We start from the raw sequence: 13,459 nt of genomic DNA, 5'->3' as shown, positions 1-13,459 counted from the left end.
TGAACTCTTCAAAATAAAGCCATTATCATTTCAGTGCGACAATTCTTCCACTATCTGAAGGCTTATCATGAGCCTACGAACTCTTCTTTCTAGCTCTTGGGAAGAGGTTGCTACCAGCTTTCCCCTGCCTCCCACTGCCATGGCCTGAGGTGTCCTCCTGAAGTGAAGTGGGATATGGAAGGTCTGGGTGGAGGAAATAAATTCCCTTTAAGATCACAAGAGATCTCATGATCTCTTTTCTACCTCCCCTCCCATGACAAGTGAATCCCTGCCCCAGCTCTACCCTGTGAGCAATACCAGTTAAACACACACACACACACACACACACACACGTGCACACACAGAGAGAAAAGAGGTTCAATTTATTGATTGCTCTTTGGGAAAGGTTATATAGAACACTATTGGGGTGAAATTAAATTCTAGTTACAGATTTATAAAACTTTGCTTAAACCAAATTAGCTTTTATAAGACTACCAAGTCCCCTCTCATTCTCTCACACAGCAAAGGACCCCAATCATAGTCTTTAGAATTCTCTATTGTCCTTACATGATTAAAGCAAACATAATACATAATGCAATCGATATTAAATATTTTAAGAATGACAAATCAGTAGAACTACTTTCACTCTTAAGCATTAGCTGGTCATTTATAAATGTTCTGTACATAACAATTTTTATTTTAGATTTTCTCCTTAAAAGGACTGGTGAACTACTCATTATTATCTGCTATTTGTTTGTACACACACATCTTAATTCTTCCAAAATAACACTTAAAATCTTCGTTAAATTGCCTCAGAAATGTTACTCTTTAAGGAACATTCAATTAAAAAAATTAAAGCTCAGATCTTGACTCTATTCAGATGTATCAAGATTTTATTGTTTCCCTCTGACCTGATAAAAGCCTCCAACAACATACAATATGCCAGCCTCTTATTTGCTCAACTTAGAGGAAGTCATATAAAGGAGAAAAAAAAAATGCTTAAAATCACAGTGACCAAAGGATCTGAGTTAATAATTACATTAAATAACCATAACTTTTTAACTATTCACATTCCACACAGTGGAAATTATCCTTTCCTCCAGACTTTTTTGCTTATATTTTTAACTTTGAAGAACTACAATAACAACAACAACAACAAAAAAAACTTAAAAGACTTTCAGGATGTGTGTTTTTCTCTTTTAATGCCAAGCACAAAGTGTACATGATAAAATTCATATTTGGTGTTTGGCATTATTTTAATAGGAAAGATCTAGATCACAAATATCTCGCCATTAAAAGATTTCTACTATAGTAATGAGAAAAACATATCATTACATCATCGGTGACTCCAATACAATATGTAACAGATATGGCATGTTCAATAAATGTTGGAAAACACACGGTACTTGTGCTGGTCTTAATATAGGCACAATAAGAAAAGCAGACATTTCCTTCTTTGGCTAGTGCTGTGCTTTTAGGGCAGTTATGCTGCTGATTATCCCAGTGAAGTTCATTTTGAGGAAAGTCTCTTTACTTAAGCCAAATCTGACTTACATGCAAGACTGTGGTACAAGCTACTAAAAGAAGATTCCTGTTGCCAACTTAAGTCATCTCTTTTTAACAAAACTGCATGCTTGTGGCAGAGTTAGAACAACAACAGAGATTTACTGTCTGTTGGTTTCTGAATGTCATTTTTCCTCTCTAGTGTGGTTTTATATTTTCAGCTCCTTCCCCTTTCTTTTCCTCTCCTCCACCCTCAAAATTCTGGCGTAGGATTTGCATGCTTAATTAAATCCATTCTGTGCTTTATTGTTGGAGGATGCAGATGATCGAAGGATTTAGGGCAAGGGGGTACAGTGTATATGAAAAGCACAGACTCTTGTGTTTGCACAAATTCGCCTGGTATAGAATCATCAGTAGTGAGTTTAAAAGTTTTAAAATTAGACCCAATATTTTGAGTGTTGAAGATGACTTCTGCCTCCAAGCATGGTTCCTATTTAGTTGTTAGTTGGGAGAGCACTGGACCAAAACAAAAATAAAATAAAAGCAGCCTCTTTAGTTGCAATAGTTCTTTGAATGCTGGAGCCTTGATGGGCAACTGAAATGCAAGCCTACAGAGTTTGTTTCCCATGTTACACATGATTTGGCTGGTGAGGCTGAGAAGATGTAAAGGCAAAAAGAGCATCGGGGAGGGGGTGGGGGTTTACTTATGAAACTTCAGGCTTGAAAAGAGCAGGCTAGCCAAATCCAAAATGGCCGGAAGGTCCGCCCAATCCTGAGCTCTGGCCAGTAGATAAATCCTAAATAGGCAGTGAGAGCAGCCCAAGTTTAATCAGAGAACAACCTCAGCCAATAGGTTCTGAATGGCTACAATGTTACATAAATCCTACCAGCAGAAGGACAGCTAAGGCTCTGATTTCTTAACTAAGGGCTTCCCATTAGACCCTCAGAAGGCAAAGGAAGAAGGGCAGGTCATACCCTTGCATTTCCTCCTTGCCTTTTAACCACCCCTTAGCCAGAGACAATCTCCCTCCTCTCCTTTCCTCCACCCCTCGGCTCTCCAGCTATCAAAGGCTAAAACAAAAAGACCCCAATGTTACTTCAAGCTAAACAGAAGTTTGCCCTAAACTCTCTTATTGTAGCCTGGTCCTTCACTGGCAGGTGCATTCAGCAGAGGCAGAATATAATACAGGGTTGTGGCTCTCAAGAAGCATTACACAGAAATAATGAACCAGGAAAAAGGTTTTATAACCAAGCCAAAAGAAGAGATAATAGGACCTTATGCTTATGAGGGTTTTATCTTTTTCCTATTGCTGTGGTGGTGTTTCTGAACTACATCTTCTGTCCACCTAAGGGACAAAGCAGGAGGGGTTGTTTTGCTTTCCTTCACTTACTTGGTTCTGAAAATAGGAGGGGGTCAACGCTTGTTTTAATTTTGCTAATGGGTTACAGCTAATTTCAACAGTCACAGTGACTGCCAAAGTTAGTGATTTGGTGCGCGCCCGGGGCAGGGGGCAATTTCATTTCTCCTCTGTTCCCTTGGGTTTTTTAAATACCAGGAAAAGATCTGCTAAAGCATGGGTCCCACCACGTTTGGGGTTGGCCACGTTTGGGGGTTCTGGCCCCCAGGAGGGGAGGAGACCAAGGCAGAACCAGACCACAGACCTGCCCCCCCGAATGTGCCTTTCTGTGCCACCCTGCATGGAAGCAGATACGTTTACATACTAGGAAGTGGCCTCTAGCAGAGACTGTGTTTCCTCTGGTGTCTGCAAGCACCCACAGGCACCCACGCACACTCACGCACACAAACTACGCACTAGCAGGCTCCCGGCAGGAGGCAGCTGGTGGTTCTTCTCGCCTCTGGGTTTAAGCCAAGTAAGTATTAGGTTGCTTTAGGTATGGCTCTGCCCGCCCGGGGCTGTGTCCCGAGTACAGGCTGAGTGTGTTGGGCTTAATCCAAATCGATGGATATGCAACGACACTGCTTGACGCGCGTGACTCTCTTCTTCTTGGTGGGTGGCTGGAGTTCGGGGCAGTTGAGCGTGACCATCATGGTGGTGAATTTCTTGGGCTTGCAGAAGGAGCAAGACTGAAAAGAGCCTTCCTCCTTCCGGATGTGCCTGGGGATGTAGAATGAGTTGCACTGGCCGTAGCAGAAGCGGTTGATGATGGTGCGACTGTTGCAGCCCTCCTCGTGGATCGTCTGCTTCAGCGGCTGGGTTTTGCACCAGTCTCGCTTCAGATATTTGCGCTCTGTCACGTGCAGGGCCTCCTGGCTGGACTCCAGGACCTCCTCCCCGGGCATGGCGGTGCCCCGCCCCTGGCCCCGCCCCCGGTTCCTGGAGCCGGGCTGCTGGGGAGATTGAGTCTGCTCAGAGTCGTTGTGCTGGGCCTTGTCTGGCGGGGGGATGGCCCCTTGGGACCCCTTCTTTTTCCCTTCAGCAGCTGGCAGCAGGGTCCCCAAGAGGAGAAGCAGAGCTCCCACAGTGTAGGCCGTGCGGCTCATGCTAAAGGGAGGAGACACAGAGAGGGGCGACGTGAAAAATGGAAACCTGAGTTAAGGAAAACGTTAATGAAACAGCTACTGTTTTATCAGGTGCTTGCTAAACACTTGCTGTAATTGATTTCATTTACTTTCACAATAGCTTCACCAGTTTGGGACTGTTTTTCTTTTCACCCTCTGGACCATCAGGCCAGGGAGTAGCTTGCCGCGTTTACAGTGAATAAGACAAGATGTGAACCCAACCAGGCCTGTGTCTTGGCCACTTATATTCCCAGGGGAATTTCCTCCTGGCTTCTGGCACAACCTAAGTTTAACTTTGTATTATGGTCACTTAACTGTATTCAGCCTTCTTTTTTTTAATCAAAGTATAGTTGATTTACAGTGTTGTGTTGGTTTCAGGTATACACCAAAGTGATTCAGTTTTTTAAATATATATTATAACATATATATATATATATATATTCTTTTTCATATTATTTTCCCTTATACTTTATTGCAAGATACTGAATATAGTTTCCTGTGCCATACAGCCCTTGCTATTTATCTATTTTACATATAGTTATTCATTCTTGTACCTGACAATATTTAGTCAGTCGCTACTATGTCAGTGCTAGGATGCCTTTGAATCTCTTGGGGGGAAACTTATTTTCCATCTTGTTTTGTGGCAAGGTGAACTAGACTTGCTGTCCAGAGGGCTCATCTGCCAGGAAGGGGTCCCAGTCTTTTCTCCCTGACTAGCCTGGGCTCTTCCTGAATTGGGTTGGTTGGATGCTTAGAAGATGCTCACTGTTATCAGGCTTTGAAAGGAGATGCACAGAGACCAGACAGAGGGAGGAGAATCCTTCACAGGAGTAGCACAAGGCAAAAAGTCAAGACTGAGCTTCTGATCAAAGTCCTAGGGCAACAGTTTGTTATCCAACCTTGAGAAAGTCACTTTACTTCTCAATAAGTGACTTCACTTAAGCAAAGATGCAAATACCTCACCTCCCCAGATAGGTTCAAATTTGATGTAAAAATGAAAGCAATTTGAGAACTAACTGAATATATGGCAGTACTGCAGACAGAACAAATTAGTTTACCAGAAAGATCACAGAACTCCTAAGATTCTTGGATCTTTCATTCCCATTTTTAAACTATACACAGATATTCATTATATCACTTCCTTTACACCAATAAACACATTTTTCTACTTTTAAACAATGAAATGTCTTTCGCTATATATGTATGTGTGTATAAAATTTAGAGGGTAGAAAATGGGCAGAAGAGAACAGGTATGTGCAAATATTTACATTAGTAAGTGCCACAAACATGCTTAATAAGTTATTGATAGTGAATTATTGTGGATAGGTCTGGAGTTAGATGTGGGTCAGTAGGAACAATGACATATGAACAATGGCCAAAAAAATTAAAGGTGGGGGGGGGGACAAAGGGAAAACTGATCCAAAAAACCAAGAAAGCAAGAATGGAGAGAGAAAATAATACATAGAGTGGGAACTGTAAATCAGAGAAAGGAGGACTGTTCTAAGGTGAAGTGTTCAGGGAAGGTGGGGCAGATAGAGGAGGAAGAGAAGCAGAAGCATATTTTTTCAAAAGAAGGATGTGAGGGAGAAGCATCAGAGAGCTAAGATTCTCCTGGGACAGTGCTTCTCATACCTGCCTGTGCAGACAATCCTTGGGATATTGTTAACATGTGGGTTCAAATTCACCATGCCGGCCTTTCTAACATGCTTTGAGCATCAAGGGTGGCAGCACTGGCAGCCACGGAGGGAGTTGTGAAACGTGTGAAAAGTTGTCTTTTCAGTGAGTGTGGTTTCAAATTCACAGCCTTCCTCCTCAGGCCATCACACACATGGAACCTGAAGCTTGAGGCTCCTCCTGCCTCCCACCCCAACCATGGTTCTGAACCCAAGGTCACAACTGTGAAACACCCTTCCCTCTTCTTCCGCCATTGTGGCACATGATATCCACCAAGTGCAATTTGCCATGCCTTCCCCCCCACCCCCCAAGGAACTGGACAAATTGGGATCCTCTGGAATAATTATCTTTCAAAGAAAAAGGCAGGGGAAGTTTTAAAGGGGCAGCCCCTGTAAGTGATGAGCATGCAGCCCTAGGGATAACGTCAAATTAAGATAATTAAATATTAAATTCAAACTCTCCTTATATGGCATCCCCTTTTAAACCTTAACCTAATACTCTGGGGCAAGTTCCAGTTTGGAGCTGATAATGTGACATTTCTCTCCTGCTCTGACTGTGGACTTCCTGGCTTTTGTCAGTTTATGTTACAACATCTTTGTTCTTTAAACAGAGCCCTTTCTGCCTCAACAACAACAAAAAATTAATTTCCTTGTTTTCTCTTTAAAAAAAAAAAGTCACTCATGAGGAAAGTCCAGTTATAAAACACTGCTGATTTTCTCCAGAGACCAGAATAACTTGAGCCATGACAGTTCAGTCTCCAGGACAAATATATCGTGAATGTGAGAAGCTTTCATAAGTTTCTGTTCTTTATTCAGTTCAGGGCCAGGATCTAAACTAAAATTCAGCCTCTGCCCATTTCCAAGAGGAACACTTAGGACAGCCCTAGGCTTCCACCCGTCATCCTCTCCCATCCCTCCTAAAAATGGCCTCAGTACAAACTGACCCTCCCAGAGCAAAACTTTCAGAGCCAACATCACAGAGGCCAACCTGAGACTTGACCAGAAATGTGTGTATATTGCCTGCATGGACAGCTTCATATCATGGGGCTAACCTTCCCACAAATATCTGTCCAAAAACTTGCAATTTTTCTTCTTGATACCTCGTGGGACCCTCTTTATACTCAACTTTCCCTATCTGGCATTTTCCCATCTGACATTAAGTAAACACCTAGACTGAGAGTCACGAGGGCTTATTTATCAATTCATCCTCAGTACCAGGAAGAGGAGATGCTCTTTTGTTCAATGAATGATTACCATGGACCACATGGACCAACAGAGTTTCTGTTCTTTGCATTTAAAATACCTTCTTGCGTGCTGATGATCTGCAGCAATGACTGCAGTTCTTTGCATTTCTGACCCTCAGTATAGGAAACCCCTTCTAGCCCAGGGAGCTTCTTAATCCTTCTTGTCCTGTTTCTAGGAAAACTCCAAATACCCACTACTTTTTATCTGGTCCCATGGAGGACACTGCGGGGTTTATTTTCTAATTGAAGCCATTGTATTCATTATGGCAGAAACCAACACTAAAGCAGTAAATTCAAAATTAGTCAACTGTGGTTTTCCCTTTTAATGTGGACCAGCTAACTGTTTCTAGGGGAGTGTGCAAACCCCAGAAGAAAAAGGGGTCAAGAGTAACAGGCTGTTTGTTTGTTTTTAAGAGAAGAAAATTTTCTCAAAATAAGATTTATTAGGTGTGAAAAAGAAATGCCTTTTTACTTTCTAAAAGGCTATTCTTTAAAGATCTTCAGCTTTTGAGCTCTTAAATCTTTTTTTTTGCGGGGGGGGGGGGGGGGGGGGGGCCACACCCATGGCATGCAGAAGTTCCTGGGTCAGGGATCAAACCAGCAACACAGCAGTGACCCAAGCCACAGCAGTGACAATGCTGGATCCTTAACCCTCTGAGCCACCAGGGAATTTCTTGAATTCTTAAATTTTATAACTAGTTATTTGGAGGGAAGAAAACAACCAACCTTAGGAATCTCAATAGAGACTCAGCTTCTTGGAGAACAGCTGTGCTCTCTCCGCAGGACCCTGCATATTCCACAAGAGGAAGAATGAGGGATGAGAACACTAATTAGTTCTAGAACCAGGGCTCTGGCAAGTCATTGAGGTCAACCACCCAACCTCTCCCCAAACCAAAACGGTCTGGGTCATTCAGTGAAGGAAATCGGACAATTTTTGTTCTTAAAATCCCATCTGTATTGCCCCCAAATAATTTGTACTTCATAAATATCATGGGCATGCAGGAAACCAAGAAAATGTAAATTCCTTGAGGATACTTCTTTTTCATGTAGACATCTAGCAGAGTGCCCTACTATCAAAAACCAATCTGAATGTTAATCCAGATTTAGATTCTTGTGAATTATCACCCATGTCCAACCATGAACTGAAAAAGATTTCTGATAATTTGCATTCATGAAATGATCCACTCATATTATCAAATGAAGGCTGCATCTCATGGACCCAGAGGCCATCATATGCCCACGAGGACCTCCCTTTATCCTCCTTTACAGACAATATTCTTATTTCAAATGCTGCCTCAATTTCCCCTTAATGCATTTCTGCTTCTCATACTTTCATAGTGAGCTTTCTCTGCCCCAGTTTCCCACCAGCAAGCCCCACCTACCCCTACCATTTTTTCCTTTACCACTGTCTTCCCCTCTAATCCACATGTCCCAAGGGACATAAATACTCCCAGAGCATGTCTTCTCTACCTGGCGATTTCTTTCAGGTTCCCCTAGTGATCTTCACAAAGTCACACTGGCCACCTCTGTCCTGTGCAGGTCATGGTGATTGATTCCAATTTTTGCAAGGCCATAAGAACCAATCATCTAATTCTGGAGAATCAGAAATAAAAGTGCTATGTGTATCCTGTTTTCAATATTCTTGATGTGTTTGGAAAGTTTAGGCCACCTCCTTTTGGCACTCTTCTTGCCGTATTTTTCATTTTAGCTAAGCAACCTGCTTAGAATCAGTTAAAGGGAGTATCGAGTAGGATTAACAGTGAGGAGACAACATGCCTGGGGCTGAATATCTGATCACTTCCACCTCATGAATTAAGTTTAAAAGATATTTAACAGGCAGGACATCAAATGCCTCCTTAGCATGAAAACATAATGGAAGTGATAGCAAATGCTCTAAGTGCGGGCCAGGTAATAGACTCATCTATTCCTTTTTCTCAGGGCTAAATCTTTGAGAAGGGCAAAGATTGTTTTTAATTTGATCTCAATTTTTTTTTTTAAGATAGTCAACTTTTAGATGGAGCAGAGAATTTCTTAAAAATACACTGGGTTGGAGTTCCCGTTGTGGCGCAGTGGTTAACGAATCCGACTAGGAACCATGAGGTTGTGGGTTCAGTCCCTGCACTTGCTCAGTGGGTGAACGATCCAGTATTGCCGTGAGCTGTGGTGGAGGTTGCAGACGCGGCTCGGATCCCGAGTTGCTGTGGCTCTGGCGTAGGCCGGTGGCTACAGCTCCGATTCGACCCCTAGCCTGGGAACCTCCATATGCCGCGGGTGCGGCCCAAGAAATAGCAACAACAACAACAACAACAAAAGACAAAAAAAAAAACAAACAAAAAAAACATATATATATATATACTGGGTTGATTTTTTTTTTTTTCAGACAATTTGCACCAAGATAAGAGTTAATGGTTGACAAACTAGCAGAGGATAAAGTTTCATCCTGTATATATCACAGGTACTGTCACCACCACCTCCCTATTCTGAAGACCATTCAGGCTAAATCAGGCTGAGGCCCAACATCATATAAGGCAGGCAGGAGACCACCTGGTAGTTAAGGATCTGAGGGGTTCTCCAAGCTCATTGGAAGATTTTTTGGTGAAGTTAATAACTGCATAAAATTCTTGTGGTCAACAAGAAACAAGTAAGAAAGTAGTAAATGTTAAATGTTCACTGGACAGCAGCACTCTTGAGAGACAGCCAAGTCAAAGGTTCTGTATTGTAGTGAAAGATGTGTGTTAATCCCTGTGTGAGTAGAATTTGGGATTTAATTTCAGAACAACCTTGTGGTATGCCCTGATGCCACATAACGCTACTGCCTCTCCCAATACCACCAGTAATAATCAGAGCTATCTGTATTTTCAAACCCTATGCTCAATTCTGATCAAATTTTAGAATCATTTTTTGGCAACAAAATACAGGGTAGATAATATCTTCCTTTTACAAGTCAAGGGATCCAGACTCTAAAGGGTTAGGAATTTGTCCAAGGTCACACAGCTCCTCTGTGGGAAAGCCAAGGTTAGAGGCCCATTCTGCGAAGTCCCCAAACACATGTCCTTACCCACTATTCTAAGGATACTCAGGATGGTATTTAATAAGGGACACATGGACTTGTTTCTAATGCAGTGAAGTTTGAAGAATAATATTAACTCAATTTTCAATTTTGTTCACAGTCAAAGAAAACTTTCTCATCCCAGGAATAACTGTTGTACTTTGCATTTCTAAGAGCATATGTAAAACTAAAGACAATTCCTTGCAGATGTAAGACGTGGGCTGATAACACTGACCTGATCTGTTCCTTTCAGCTGGAAGCTACAGTCACCTCCCCTTCCTCCCCCACTCCCTTTACATGAAAGGTTTAAGTTTTCTGGGGTTGTCCTCTACTCTCAGCTTTGCTGCTCCACAGCTTTGCTGCTGACAAGCTTTTCTTGGGAGAGAGGTTTGTGGAATAATATTTCTTGGCATAACATCACTTTTAACACTTAAATCTTAAGATAAAGGGCTTCAGTTTAGAAGACCAGGCAGGCTGCTCTCATTCAGAGATGCAAGATGTAACAGGGTTCTTTTTTCCTCTAAGTTGCCATTTATATAAAGATTATGCTAGCCAGCTTGGATGTTCTATAGAAAGCGTATGGGTTACCAAAACATTTCACTCAAAATGAACCTTTAAGAAAATAGGAAACCTGTGAAGTTACAAAGTTTACAAAACACTTTAATTCCTACAATGACCTGGGGGTTAAACACACACACACACACACAGCAACTAAGTTCTAAAGAGCCCTTAAATAATTAGTTAATACTAACAATTTGAAGCGTGCAAATTTATCCAGTGATGGTAATCAAACCACCTACTCTTGTCGACTGGAGTGTGCATAGGAGGAGGTGAGAATGCAGGTTTTTTTAAAAGATCTTTCCCTCCTTGCTCTGAAAAGTCTGTCCTTTCAAGTTCCCCATGAGCTCCCTTCCTCCCCCCACCCCCGCCAAAAAAAAAAAAAAAAAAAAAAAGGAAAAAAAGAAAAAAGAAAGAAGGAAAGGGGAGGGCTGGAAAGCCCTGGGGTGAAAGAAGACTCCTGGCCTTGGAATCGGGTTATCTTAACCTCTTCTCCGCTATTTATTTAACTTGTGTGTACAGCCAGAAGGAAGCCACTACTCTGGGGTCCCTGCGACAGCTTAAATCCCTGGTGACCCACTTAACACAATAGATTGTTTTAATCAACTCGTGTCGGGGCACCATCTCGAAGGGGAATATAAACAGACGAGGGCACCTCTCTCGGATCTGCTCTTTCCAGTGGGAGATCCAGTTACCTACCCATGGTCGCCTCTCTGCCTTTGTACCATTTAAGAAGAGATTTTTAACCCCTAACTTCAAGGCTATATTTCTGTCTAAAGGAGCCAGGATTAAGAGTCGGCATGGGAAAAGAAGGCAGCAGCCAGATTTGGCCCGGGAGCTCCTTCAGGCACGCTCTAGGCGCGCTGGACTGGCTTCACTGGAGAGGCTCCTGTCTGCCTCGCGCCTCGCCTGGAAGACTGTCGCCAGATCCTGGTGCGGGGAAATGCCAGGCTGAAGGGCCCCTAAGGCGGAGGTGGGATCTGAAGACAATGCAAGCCGGAGTGGTGACATGTCTGTTCTTCCCAAGCCTGAAATCTATAGATAACTACAGCCAGAAAAATGACAGTCTCGACAACCCACAGCGCCCACCCTCCCCCCTACCCCCCGGCCTTGCTCCTGAGCTGCAGAAGGGTCAGGAAAGTGGCCGGAGAAGACGAGGGAAGACCTGGACGTTCAAGCCGGGGACTAGCCTCCTGCCGTCAGTCCCGCGTTGTCAGTCGCTAGGAAAGCGCAGCGAGGCTAGGCGAGGGCATCTCCGACACAAATTAAGGAGTACTCGCGGAAGTGGGAGCCGACTGGTTGTCACTGCGCGTCGCCTGAGCGTCCGCCGTTCAGTCAAGACGCCCATGGGGTAGGGAGAATTCAAGAAAAGGGCACCCAACGCCCATGAGTGTGCAGCCAGCATACTCGGTATTTTCAGTGTGAGCACCGCGGGCTCGCTGGACTCGGGGTCCAGGACCGCGCGCCCGCACTTCATCTGTCCGGTTACCTGACTGACCCTCGGGTTTCCGCCACGGCCGAACTCAGCGGCTCCCGAGTCTCACGAGTCTCCATTTCACTTTGCAGATGGGCAAAAGGATGCATCGCTGATTCTCGGAATCCTCCACCCCGAGGCAGGCCCACTCACAGCCCTCTGTCTGGCGCCCCTCGAAATCTCCAGACCTAGAGACCCGCCTCAAACACAGAGGAACGCCTCAATGCAACTTGCCCCAGCGTCTGCGGCGGAGCCTAAGGACCCCTCTGCTCTAGCTCACCATCCTTCTGCTCCTGAGCTCTCGACTCCCAGACTCCGCGCCCTCATCCAGCGGGCGCCGCTGGCCAGAGAGGCTGCCACGCGCACCAGGAGCGCATTAGCGGAACTCTGGGAGGTGGAAATGGGATGTGGGGCTCTGGCTCTTGACATCCTTTCCCAGTCTTTCCCTCCAGACCGCGCAAGGTGAGGTCACGGCAGCCAAGACCTTGGCACGAAGGACCCCGCCATGGGTCTTCAGGGTTCACCCTGGGGAAAGTGGGCGCTCGACCTGTGAGCACTGAGGGCTGCCGCACGTCTGAACCAGGCGAGATGCAAGAGTGGTTAGCCGAACCCTACACACACACACGCGCGCGCGCACACACACACACACACCCGCGCTTCCGCGCTCACCTGTCAGTGCGGCGAGCCTTCGGGGCCTGCGCTCTCGACGCGTGGCTGTGTGCGCGGCCGCGGCCCGAGCCGCCTGGGCTCGGCGCGGGTTCAGCGGGACAGAGAGTACCACTCTCTCCACACACTGGGTCGCCCGGTCCGCGAAGGGCGCACCGAGTGCAGGGCATCGCGTCGTCTCCCGTTTAAATGCCGGCGGCGGAGCGCGGCGCCCGGGGCCGCGCCTCTTCATTGGCCAGGCGCCGCCGCCGCCGCAGGACCCGCTATCCGCCCCCTTTCCCGGTACTGCCCCCGCCCCCTGCACCCCTCCTGCCTCCCCGCGGGGTCCCCTCTCCTCCTGCCTCGCCTCTTTGTCTGCTCCCCCCGCCCAGGCCGGCTGGGAGAGGTCACCCCAGGGAACCGCGCCTGGAATGCACAGCAAATCACATTTTCCGCTCCCGTTGGAGGGGGAAGCGCGGGAGGAAATCCCCCCGGCTCCCGGCCCCTCATTCCTCCTCCGCCCCAGGCCAGGGCTTTTCCTCTCGCCGGCTCCCCTCCGCCCGCGTCGGCCCCGCGACGCGCTAGGTCGCTGAGACTGCACTGGGAACATCAAGATCTCCGCGACAGATTAGGCGATTCTTTCCCCGTGGAGGAAGCGGGACTGCAGGGCGCTCTGGTTGAACGGTCTCCGCGGCTCTGGTGCGGTTCCGCCCAAGGCCCCCAACCTCGAGGGCGCTGACCCCGGCACCCCAGTTAAACCCATCGGGCTCGCCGGCTGCCAGCAGGAGCCTGTCGCCAACATGACACCCTCCG

At 45.8% G+C, this 13,459-nt stretch overlaps 1 protein-coding gene across 4 annotated transcripts; it reads right to left on the bottom strand.

Moving 5' to 3' along the window:
• Positions 1 to 343: 343 nt before the first annotated feature.
• GREM1 (gremlin 1, DAN family BMP antagonist) lies at positions 344 to 12,859 on the bottom strand. Of its 4 annotated transcripts, none has more exons than XM_047766791.1 (3): positions 12,671 to 12,859; positions 7,647 to 7,707; positions 344 to 3,986 (listed from the first exon to the last, which is right to left on the bottom strand). In XM_047766791.1, the coding sequence occupies exon 3, from the start codon at positions 3,983 to 3,985 to the stop codon at positions 3,431 to 3,433; it is 555 nt and encodes a 184-aa protein (XP_047622747.1). In that variant the 5' UTR covers position 3,986; positions 7,647 to 7,707; positions 12,671 to 12,859; the 3' UTR covers positions 344 to 3,430. The 4 variants fall into 4 exon arrangements, with proteins under 4 accessions (XP_047622747.1, XP_047622750.1, XP_047622749.1 ...); XM_047766794.1 differs by lacking the exon at positions 12,671 to 12,859 and adding an exon at positions 12,282 to 12,577; XM_047766793.1 differs by lacking the exon at positions 12,671 to 12,859 and adding an exon at positions 12,017 to 12,253.
• Positions 12,860 to 13,459: the final 600 nt, after the last annotated feature.

The sequence above is a fragment of the Phacochoerus africanus genome, chromosome 2, assembly GCF_016906955.1.
Source record: "Phacochoerus africanus isolate WHEZ1 chromosome 2, ROS_Pafr_v1, whole genome shotgun sequence".
Classification (NCBI taxonomy): Eukaryota; Metazoa; Chordata; class Mammalia; order Artiodactyla; family Suidae; genus Phacochoerus; species Phacochoerus africanus.
This window is presented reverse-complemented; position numbering and strand designations above follow the sequence as displayed.